Source organism: Agelaius tricolor, unplaced genomic scaffold (genome assembly GCF_023055355.1).
Source record: "Agelaius tricolor isolate 1412-34295 unplaced genomic scaffold, bAgeTri1.0.p SCAF_6, whole genome shotgun sequence".
In the NCBI taxonomy this organism is placed as follows: Eukaryota; Metazoa; Chordata; class Aves; order Passeriformes; family Icteridae; genus Agelaius; species Agelaius tricolor.
In genome coordinates, this window is record NW_027269266.1 from 54,135,976 (window position 1) to 54,148,050 (window position 12,075).

A 12,075-nucleotide genomic window follows, 5' to 3' on the forward strand; every position below is an offset into this window, starting at 1 on the left:
TTTGCTTATGAAAATTATGATTGAGAAAAATGAGGTTTTGAATAAACATCACAAATTTTGAAAAATATGCACTGTATTACACTGTTGTAATTGCTGGTTAAAAGGCATATAGAGTAGTTTTATCTGTTAAAATAAGAATTATTCTGAGAAAGTATGGGAGCCACTCAAAATATCTTACTATATGCTGTCAGTAACAGCTTCTTGAAGAAACATTCAGACAAGGGAAAATTGTAACATTTCACTCATATATTTACACAAGATTATCAGATTTGTTCTTAAAACATGTTTGAAGAAAGGTGGGGTAGGGAGAACACATAGCAATTCATATGCTGCTTCAGATTTATTGAAGTAGTTACAAGACAGACATTCAGTGCTTCTTTTAAGCCTCTGGGAAAAACACCAATGAATAGTAACAGTATAAAAGAAAAATAAACATTGAGCAATATTTTTCCGTTTCACAGAAAAAGCTTATATACTTGACAAAATTACAGGACAGTTACCCTCTCATGTATCCCAGTTGTGAATTTATGTATGGCTATGAATCTCATTTGAACTCCTTTTTTAGTGTGAGAATGACAAAAAAGGAGAAAAATCTCATCCTAGCCCTTCACTAGAACCTCTTATTATCTGCTCTCTACTCTCCTTTTACAAAAAGGAGAGCTGTAAAAAGAGAGTAGAGTAGATAATAAGAGGTTCTAGTGAAGGGCTAGGATGAGATTTTTCAAATACAATATGTTGAGGAAGGTTGTGTTTAAAAAAATAGGGTTTTTTTTCTCAGTTTTCTTATTTTCCATTACTCTCTCCTACTTTGTTTATCTTCTCATGTTCTTTCCAAAAGCCTTTCAAACATACTTTTCCTCATCCTTCATCTGATTATACTTGCTTCACCTTTTGCTCTGGCTCTAACCTGGTTGTTCCCTTCCCATCTGATTCAGCTGATGCTAAGGATGATCACACATGCTGCTACCACCTATGGAGAAAAAAATAAGCACTGCTTCAGGCAGCTACTACAGTTAAACTGAACCTCCTTTTATCTTCCTACGTGTTAGTTTTGGTGGGAGTGTATGCCAACTGTTTTATTTTGGGGTCTTGGTAACACCTTTCAACACTGACCCATTTTGCTCCTTCTATGAATCTTCTAATGAGAGACGTCATGACATCAGCCTTTCAAGAAAAAAGCTGAGCTTGCCCCATCTTAAAAGAGCTACTGGAAAGTTTCTGTGCAAACTATCAAGGTCAGCATGCTGTAGTCTCCTGATTAAATCTTTGTTGAGTATCTCAGAGCAAAGAAAATAGAGAAGTGGTGTGTGGTAATCTGAATGGCTGTTTTACCCTTCTCTGAAGGTATCTGGAATCTTTTGGTTGAGAATAGGTGAAAAACATCCTGTGTTATTTTGTTATGACCAGATCAAAAAATGCAAAAAGCACATTTTCTTGGGGGCAGGAGGATTTGTGAGCCCTGACGTGTAAGTCTTTATTCAGTATTTGGTTTTTCACAGCTTTCCTCACTGATGCTTGGGGCAGTCTGGTTCTTTCTAGTTGTAAACCCTCTCTTGTATTGCTGTGGTCTTGTGAGGATTACTGCAGCCATAACCATAAAAGATCTAGAGCACAGTGATACGAATTGATAGAATAAGAATTGGGGGTGCAGTCTGTGATCTGCCAGGGCGTACCTGGGATATCTATGCGTGCCCTACACTGTTTACCTAGAATGGGTGGGTTCGAATTCATTGTAAAGCACGTACTTTTAATGTGATCTTCACTCTTATGCGGTCAATAAGGCACATTTTGAAATCAAGATTCAATAAAAACAGGGAATCAAGTCTATTTATTAGTCCATCTGCTAATAGCCTGGAAAGAAAGTGTTCTATTTGTGAAAGAGATATAGTCATTAGGGTGTATTATGGAGTTTCATCCCTGTGTGTTTGGACGCATGACAATTTTCCGATGTGTGGATTCCTGCTCTTCACAGTACATTCTGGCTCATTAGTAACTAAGACAGAGATTAATGCTTTTCTGGAAGAAAAATATGTTCCTTAGAAGGATCTAAATTCTTCTGTTATGCATGTACAAAATAATTTTCAGTTAACTCAGTTGACAGCTTGGCACATCCCAGTGACCATGGTCCAGATTAATGATTGGTACTGATACTCTGCTTACGTATATCTTGATTTGTTTTACTGGGGTGCCATGTATTGTATAAACAGGGAGGCACCCATCTGTGTGAAATAATTAATTTAATTTCTGATGTGAGGTTAACACTATAAAGATTTGTCAGCAATTTTATTTTTCAGTGGGACATCAAAAGTAATTGAAGCCATGTTCCTCTTTGCTATTACAAAATCCTGGGTGTGGCTGGAACTCTGCAAACACAGTGGGCTTCTGTTAATTTAATCCATCTGGATATACTGAAAATCACTAATCAGAATGCTTCTTCTGTTGGTATAGTCTGTTTCCATTTTGTTTCTCTTCCAGTATACCTATTTTAGTCTAACTACTGCATGAGAAGCTTATAGGTTTTGATTGTAATGTTTTTCAAAATGTGTGACTTCACTGTGCAAAAGCTGGAGACTTAAACACATCAACATGCTTTTAAGGAGAAGAGTACACACTTAATTATGGTTGTGTTTGCTTAACAATGAAAGGATTTGTTTTTCTCTACATGTTAGAATGTGCAGTACACCTATGTTTTGAGTGTGTGTCTTATCTTGAACTTTTTCACCCAAGCTTCTTAAGAAGCTTGAAGTAAAAACTGCCCTGTCCCTAATCCTTAATATTAGAAACTAGAGGAAGGACTGGTATATACAGACCCATAACAAGTCTAACTCAGCCATTTAAAGGATAGATAAAAGAAATTTAAAAACATAATGTTCTCTAAATGTTCATTATTTCTTTCAGACATATTCTTTAAGAAAACAAACTAACATTTGAATAGGCATTTTGAATATTCTATTATAATGTAGTTATCCTCTACTTGGCTTTAATTACACTAATCCTTTTATAGAAGAGTGTGGAGGTATCTAACTCATCTATTTTTTTTTTCCCCTTCCTAGTTAATGGTCTAATGACGCTGGGATTTGCAGGTGAGTCTTACCTCAAAAATTCAAGCTTTTGTTTCTGTTTTGCTAATGGTTGACATTTGAGAAACACTTCCATCCCATCTCATCTCAATTAGTCAATTGTCATGCATTTTTTTACAACTGGTCTTATCCATTGGTTGTATGCAAGAGGGTGTTGTAGTGTTTTATAAAGGTCATTCTCAATATATTTACACAAGATTTTCAGAATTGTTCTTAAAACATGTTTGTTTTAAGGTGCAGCCTTATAGTGATGATTAATTTGCAGAATATCCATGATTTTGACCCCTTTTGGTCATGGATTTAGACAGAAACTCTTGTGTCATCAGATTGGGCTCAAATGCCTCTGATGGAGGTTTTTTTTTTCTATGACCCTGCAAAATATTGAAATTTTAAATACAGACAAGCAGAAATACCAATGGCATGGAAAATCCATTTAAACATCCTTCTGGAGTAAATTGTCAGCACACGTGACATAGTGGAAGAAAAAATTGAGCTGTGTTGGATTTGGTTATAAATCATATGATAGCTGGCTGTTTAGAATACCCTGCCAGAAAAAGCAGCTTTGCGTAATGTTTGTCAAAGCATCAGTGCAGGATTTAAGTTGTGAGCTGTGCAATTTTCGTATATGGTTTTGAATTCTGCACAGCTTTAGCATTCACCTGCAAGTCTGTCTGTGGAAAGTGTAACAGGTAACTGCTGCAGCTGCCCGATGAATCGACATGAACACTTAAGTAGGCAGGATCCATGTTATCATGTTAACTTCTCATGGATAAAATTATGCTGCCTTTGTGTGGTAATTTTCACCATTTTTATCACTGGTGAGTAATTGTAGTTCTGACTTTTTGCCAACATTGATAAAGGCTTCATGGCAGCTTTAAGAGCACTGACCAATATGATGAAGGAGCAAGAATTAGGTCCCAATGAGTGAGCCGTACACCTGGAGAGGTGTGCGGAAGTTGTGGACTTATGGTTTCAGATGCAGCACAGGCTGTCCTGTTGTGGGCCAGCTGCTCTTGGCGAGTATGTGAAAGCAAGGTGTTTATTTGGCCAGATGAGATTTGTCATACAGCATCATGGAGAGAGTGACCACCACCTAAGGAGTCAACTGTGATACCTGGAGTGAAATTGCAAGGTGCTCCTGCCCAGGCTCCAAAGGAGCCAGCTCCTTCCTGTGTGAAATGATGTTCACTCAAGCCTGTTTCACAATCACATGCCTCATTTCTAATGGAGATACTCAAGCTTCTGAGTGTCTGATGGCTGGGTTATGATGTGAAGCTTGAGGCCAGTCATCTTGCCTTAGAGTTTGCTGTTTTCTTTACTAGATGGTAACGAATGGGGCCATGAGGACTTCTCTTCTTACCAAGCAAAGTCCTGCCTGATTTTGACCTCAGTTGTCTTCAGGCAATGTGTTTGGCTGTTACCACACAAAATTAGAACCACCGGCTCTTTTCAGCAGTGATAGGATCCTACTTTCAAAGTAACTAATAGAAGCAAAAGAAATACCTCTTCTCCCTGGTGTACACATGTTCTCAGTGAAAATTTTTTTTAGGAGTAAATGGTCTGTTCTCCTTGGCTGTATTCTTAAAAAAAGCTGTTCCTCCAGAATTCTCAGGAGGATTCCCTGATATACCAGTTTGTTTTAGGGTTGCAGTTTTGTTCAGGTAAACACATTTCTAGAATTCGAGCTGCTGTGAAGGGAAAAAAAAAAATTCTGACTAATTTAATTTAGGCATTTGTATTAAAGATGTCAATATACATATATTTACAGGTAATTTTCAATGTTAATGCATTTTTTTATACATGGTCAAAATGGTGGCATCTATAGAGGTAAAGCAAGACGTTTAATGGCTTGATCAAAACAAAATGTTTCAGCCTTATCAAAATCAAACACGTTAGTCTGAAGAGAATTTTTTGAAAATTTCAATTTTATAACAAATATTAAAATATTATCTTTGTACTCCAGGCACGTGCTGGGTGAGAAAAACATTTGACTGATTAAATATACTGGAGTTGCCATTATAGGTTGAAAAAGGCTTGCTCAAGTCAAGGTTAACTCTTTCTTTGCAAGTAGCTATATGCTGCAATTTTAGCACTTGATAATTGCAGATTATTCATAGAATTATAGAATTGTTTATGTTGGACAAGACCTCTATGGTCATTGAGTCCAGCTGTTACTCCAACACTCTCAACTCCACCACTAAAATTTGTCCCTAAGTTCTGCATCTACACATCCTTTAAATACCTCCACAGGTGTGGCTCAACCACCTCCCTGGGTAGCCTAATCCACCCCTTTTGGTGAAGAAATTTTTCGTAATATCTAATCTAAACCTCCATTGGCACTTCAAGCTGATCTAATGCTTGTTACCTGGGAGTAGAGACCAAACCCTGCCTGGCTACAGCCTCCTTTCAGGAAGTTGTAGAGAGCAATCAGGTCTCCCCTGACCTCCTCTTCTCCGCACTTAACAATCCCAAGGTCCCCCAGCTGCTCCTCACAGAACTTGATCTCTAGACAATTCCTTTAGTGGCTATACTAAAGAAAAAGCTTTGATTGTGGAAATTTACACCCTTTAGCTGGTAAGACATACAAATATTTCCAATGTTAAAGTAATTTCACAGTAATATAGGTAGTTGAATGTGATGCATGTGTGTAAGCTTGAAAAGTGCTTTCTACACTGAAATGTGGGATTGGGACATCCAGTTAGCTTTTAACTAAAAATGCAAATGGATGGTAATGAGTTAATATGAGTAGTAGCTAAGTAAGATTAGAAAACTGATTAGGTAGGTTCCTCTATGCTAGATTTAAAAGGCAGTACTATATATGGTAACCTTTACTTTTTTATACAAAGTTATGTTTTTAACATATTTATGTAAATACGTGTTTTGTTTATTTTCTAAAAGTGCTTAGAAAATTAAATGTTAAGCCTATGAGAATGTAAGTGGCATATTGGACTGTGTGAACAAATTTGAGTGATGTGCTTGTGCTTCTATTTCAGTGTTTGTGGTTAAAGGTGCATCTGATGTTTCCTAGGTGCACGTCAACAGAGTGAGCTCTGCAATGAATCTCTCATGTTAGAAAAGTTGCCTGCCTGTGGAAAATCCTTTGAAGAGATGATGAAGAAAGTGGACTCAAAAAAGTGGTGCAACCTTACAGAATTTATCATGTAAGAGTTAGTTTTGGTATTAATATTTCTCCCCTAATGCATATAAAATATTTATGTTCCAGAATATAGAAAACCTTCTGTATTTTGTTGCCCCTTGCAGAGGGCTAAGCTGTCACTCTTAAGCCCTGCAGTGAGGCCATGTGCAGACAGAGACACCTGGCTCTTAACTCAAACAGTGTGCAAAATAGTCTACTTTAATGAAAGCTAACCAATGGGCTATTTAATACTAGCTGCTATTGCATTACCTCAGACAGTTGTGTTTACATTTAATCTATATTTCTGTGCCTTTTAAGCAAATGTTCTGTAACTAATCTCTTTTCTGTGAAACCACCAAAGCAATAATGCTTTTAGAATCATGCTGTTCTCTTTACAGGAATGCAGTTCCCTCTTCTGATTTCCTTTTCTTCAGTAAGATGACATTGTTTCAGTAATTCACCTCATGTGAAATTATCCAATTTTAAAGTGATTTGTCCTATTGAACCTGCTGTCATATACTTCTTTGCCTGCCAGCTAGCATGGAGAGAGCGAGCACCACCCATTCTGTTTGGATGTCTAAAATACTGCAAGACTGACAGTAGTGAGGGTGGCATTATTATTCTCTAATCTTTTTTTCTTGTTCCATAGTTATGGGAGGTATTTAAACATCTCTCTATAAAGCTGCACACTTAAAATTCTGATCTGGAAAAAGCTCACAGGGTTTGTGAAATTGGTGGCATTTTTGGCTTTGTGGAGCATCTGCTTCTTAAGACCATGTCCGCTCATGCATAATGCCTGATTATCGGAAGTGCTGAGTACCCTCTATACCAACTGAAATTAGAAGAAGCTGCAGGTGTTCAGCACTTCAGAAAACAAGCCTCAAGTGAACTAGACCTGGTATGGTATGAGCCAGCCTGAAGCAGAACACTTCCTGCATTTGAAGCTGTGCTGGTGTTGTTTCTGGAGTCGACTGTGGAGGCAGAGTAGCCCCAAGCCAGCTGTCACCACACCTGTTACAATGTCATTGAGCCCCAGATGTGTTCTGGTAGGATCATTGGTCTTGTGTCCTGTTTAGTGTTGTGTCATGTGATGCAGACTATAACTAGCTGATCACCAACAGACTGGACGGATAATGAAATGTTGGACTGCAGTGCTGTGTTGCATTAGTTCCCCATGACTCCCTTAGCACCAACACCTGTGTTGAAATGCCCCACCTGTTAATAATGTTTCATAATCTGGCATCATATTATCAATTTAGATGCTATTCCTTCTTAGAACATTTATTCACACACCTTGCTGACTTTAAAATCTTGCAATCTGTTAAAAGGTAGATTCTTAAATCTTATGGCACTGGAGTGAAAGATGCACTTCTGCAGCTCTCTCCAGCTGTGGGGAAGAGTAAGAGAAGGTTAGGTCTTCTAAACCAGCTTGCAGAAATTGCAGTCAAATCTGACAGAGAAGTGTATGTATACAAGATGTTTTATTTATTTATTTTTATTTATATTTATTTTCTATTTATAATTTTGCTCCATTTTATCTTCATTATAATTGTTTTAGAAAAACAAGATTTCTTTTATGATATGTTACTTGAATCAATAAGTGACCTCAACTAATGGGATTACTTGCAGCAGTGAAAAGTACCTATAGGAGCCAAAATACTAGACTGTACCTGTATTAATGCAGGTGAAAAAACGGGCAGCTTTTTGAGAGACTTCTGCTAAAATTTATTCAAGATTTTACATATTATGTGCAAGAATTTTTCAAGGTTCATAGGTGACTGAAGTCTCTGAGTTTTCCTGACTTTTAATTAGAGTTAAGAATCCACCTTGATTTTATCCTTTCCAGTTGTGCTCACTTTTTGGTGTCGTTTTCATTCCCTGTACAAGAAAATTTTTCTGAAGAAGTTGGTCAGTCTGAGGCTTTGCTCATTTTTCCTCAAAAGCAGTACCAGAAGAATTCAAGGCTCTTAAAGAAGAAAAATCTTTTACATTTTTAACATAATATATATTCTCTAAAAAACCTTTTTTTAGATGTTTCAAGTTCTACTTTAGAAGAGAGTAGCAGGAGGAATTTGTTTTCAAATTTATCTCTTGAATCAAGCATTAATCAAGCATTAGAAGTCTGATTACTAACTTATCATAAGGGTTCATTGCACTGAAGAGGCAGGAAATGTGCATCTACCTTTAAGATTTTTACTCTTTTGAGAATAGACCTTGTTGTTTGGTGTCATACATTCTATAAGAAACATATATAATCACAGAATGGCCTGGGTTTGAAGTGACTGTAAAGATCCTCTTGTTCCAACACCTCTGCTGTGAGCAGGGACACATAGAGGTTAATTTATTCCAGCTCACTGGAAGAACCCTGAGAGATGGGACAGAAATACTTTCTTTGGAGTAATCTGACAAATTAATAAAAAACTTATATATCTATCCATGGGCACTTAAAATTCAGATATTTAAACATGGTAATATTAGTTTGTGCTGATTTTACATGTAGCCTCCAGCAGTAACAGTCTGGATCAGATAGTGGATTAAAACTGTGAGTATTATGTAAAAGAAACTGTTTCTTCATGCAGTAATTTCTATATGGCACTTTTCACTTTGAAATAAATCTTTGTAACTTATATTAAAATGTAACAGTTAATGGAAATCTGCTAATTTTCTAAATTCCTTGTTTTGTGGAGGAGTTTTAGCTCTTCAGTGTAAATGGCTGTCCTTTGGTTATGGGATTGTAAATAGCAATTATCTGTAGTGCTTCACCATTTGGCTAAACATTTGTGAGAGAATTTGCAGTGACTCCAGTTTGCTGTTAACATAATTAACCTGTAAGATTTTCTGACATCTCTGACATTCTTAACAAACGTGTGTTCTTTAAAAAACAGCCTTTTCAATGATTTTGAACAGACAAGGCTTCTGTGTGTGGCAGCTGGTACTGCAAACCAATATGAGAGTTTTAGCCTCCACAGCTGATATTGATCTTGCTGGAAATGTAAGATGATCACATATAGACAGTAAATTCTCAGGTAAAGTTTTACAGAAGCACTGTTAGATTAAAGTTTTCCTATTAATTTTTGCATATTTCTGTGAGGATTCACAGTTAGTTAGGATACAAGTACTCTGGGTCAAATTGTCCAAAAGTATTTGAAAACCTAAATACAATGAGGGATTACAGTGAGATTTTAACATATTTTAAGTCATTTAGACATGGTGGATTTCAGTGGTTCTAGCTTGGACATCAGAATATGAAGGCTAACTACAAACAGCTTACAAAAAAGGTAAAACCTTCAATACACAGCCAGAGGTGTTCATTGATAGAAGAGAAGGAGTTTGCCTATTGCAGTTTTGCTGAGGCCTTTAGATTATTGAGAGAGAGCTCTGAAGATGAAAATACAACAAGGTTGTTTAAAAGACTCAAAATTATGGTACATGGGAGGTGAATAAGCAGAGACTAAAGTGTGGGTGAAAGCTATATGAGGAATTAACAAAAGCAAATATACTTTTCATTTGCCAGAAGACTGGAAATTGCAGGAAGGTTTTTATTTTTCATGTGTAGTATTTCTGTTATGCCTACTTATAGTAACATCTATGTTAATAGTGCTGCATTACATATAATAAGTATGTATTGTATTTCCTTATTGTCTTCTTAATATTTAGCAATTACAGCTGAATATGTAAAATCAACTACTGTCCACATGCCAAAATTCATTAACAGTCATACTTTTTTTTTGTGTGCTGTGATAAATCCTGGTGTAGGACTAGAGTTGAGAGGCCAGATATGACTAATTTCTGAAGCAAGTGGCCAGATGAAGACGGAAGTGCCCAGAGCTGTCTTACATGAACCTGAAAAAATGTTCCTTATTGTAATTGCTTAGATTACTTTCTATTCTTAACTCATGGAACAGTTTTTCAAATGCTTCTGACTGGATCCTGGAAACAATTTACCTAGAACAAACAGTCTCTAAACAAATCTGTATGTGTCTCTTAGGCCTAACCCCTATGGAAATGTGAGACCAAAATGTACTAAAGAAGATTTTCAGTGGCTTGTTAAGCTTTTGGCCTGCTCCCAAGTACGAGTTTTCTCTCTTCTGCATCACCATTTTCCAAGTACTTATGAGTGTAGTTACCAGCATTTCAGTAATTTTGAGGCCAGAGAGATGGCTGTGGCCATGTCTGCACTGTTGCATAATAGAGGCCACATAATCTGCCCAATAATCATTATTCTAAGCTCTGTAAGAGTGACTACACTATGGAAAGGCATCAACTCTTCATTTAAAAGATTACTACTGATCCATTACATCTATAAACAGATTGTGTCATCTGTTACAAGTGAGGCATTCTCTTATTTCAAGCCAATACTATTATTGCAGCTCTCATCCCACAGGTTGCTAGGGTTGCATACCTGCTACTTTGGGAGCTCCCAGTCAGTCATTCTGTGTTTACCAGCCACTGGGTTTAGAGTCCAAGGGTGAAATAGCAATTTGTGTTTTGGAAGAGAGTTCTATCAAAGTAGTGCATGTAACACAGGTCAGATCTGGATGTTGTGTTTGAGAAAAAGAATGGATTGTAACAAACTTCTTCCTCCAATCTCTGCATTTCTTTTCACAGCTATAGAAGTTCCTGATTTGCTGTGAGACAGTGGCTCTGTGACATTGCTTTACAGTACCTGGAAGATGTTAAAAGTCTCATTTTTCTGATGTTTTAAATTTCAGTTCATAGCAGAATAGAAGAGGGCAAATTTTTTCTTTAACTGTATGTCTGAAGCAGATTTGTTGCAGGTATGTGTGTACGTTATGAAATTCTCTGCTTTACTCTGTGCATGGTCCAAGGTCTGTGCCTACTGTAAATAACTATTCTTTTTTCTGTACAGCCTTAGTGTAGTTTTCCCACAACACTTCACATGAAATGTTAATTCTATAAACAGTTTCAGTCCCATTGAAGACGATGAGGGAGTCCACCCATGACCTATACAGATGCCAAGGATTTGAAAAAAGAATTAAGGAAAAAAATCTGTATGACTACATTTGATGTAATTTGGAAAACTAATTCTGTTGCGCAATTTTTAAGTCAGTGAGAGTTTTGCCTGTTACAATTTGGCCAAACTAAGCTAGCTGTAAAAGTGCCTGGTTTTCAAAGAAACTTAGTAGAATATTACATGAAAGAAAGCCAGATCACATTAAGATCAATGGGAAGGCAAACCCTGTAAGAAACATGTGCAGCCCAAAATGAAATGACAGGCCCACACTTCCTAAAGCTCGGAGCTAAGAACCTCTGCTGTGTATGTAAGAACCCTCCAAACTGAGTAATTTTCTTGGTTGGTTATCTAAGTTTTTTCATCTTCCCCACTGACTGCTGCACGAAGCCTGATCTAGACACCAATCAGCGATTGGATCCAGCTGCTAATGACAAAACTTCTACAGAAGAGGAATGTACTGTGAAAACCATAGAATTGCTGAATAGTTTGGGTTGGAAGGGACCTTAAAGATCATTTTGTTTCAAGCTGTGGACAGGGACATCTTCCACTACACCAGATTGCTCAAAGCGTCATCCAGCCTGTCCCTGAACACTTCCAGAGATGGAGTATTGTCCTGGTTCAGGGGAAATTTTAGAGAGAACCCCCAAAGAAGCTCCTTCTAGGAAAGCAGATTCAATTTGCCCCTCCCCCCCAACCAGTCCAGGAGAAAACAAATCCTTAGAGAAAAGTGGAAAAAAGCTGTTTATTAAACAATAAAACCTAAACAGTATTAAACAATAAAACCCCTCGCTGCTCCAAAAGAGATGACAAACTCAGAAAGTCCCCTCCCTGGGTTGCAGCTCAGCTCACTCAGTCTCTTATCAGTCCCTCTGGCACTGGAAATG

General features: G+C 37.2%; 1 protein-coding gene across 7 annotated transcripts in view; it reads left to right on the forward strand.

Annotated features, from left to right (window-relative positions):
* The window catches only part of RAMP3 (receptor activity modifying protein 3), a 146,816-nt gene that overhangs the window by 14,827 nt on the left and 119,914 nt on the right, over positions 1–12,075 (forward strand). For 5 of the 7 annotated variants that reach the window (XR_011679610.1, XM_071429860.1, XM_071429863.1 and 2 more), the window contains exons 2-3: positions 3,054–3,083; positions 6,109–6,241. The exons of 1 other annotated variant lie outside the window; for it this stretch is intronic. Coding sequence is in view for 5 of the 6 variants with exons in the window: in XM_071429860.1 (XP_071285961.1) it covers positions 3,054–3,083; positions 6,109–6,241 (163 nt within the window). In the remaining variant the exon portion in view is untranslated. Of the gene's footprint in view, positions 1–3,053; positions 3,084–6,108; positions 6,242–10,824; positions 10,962–12,075 lie in introns of those variants that run through there. One more of the 7 variants, XM_071429865.1, reaches the window with a different exon arrangement.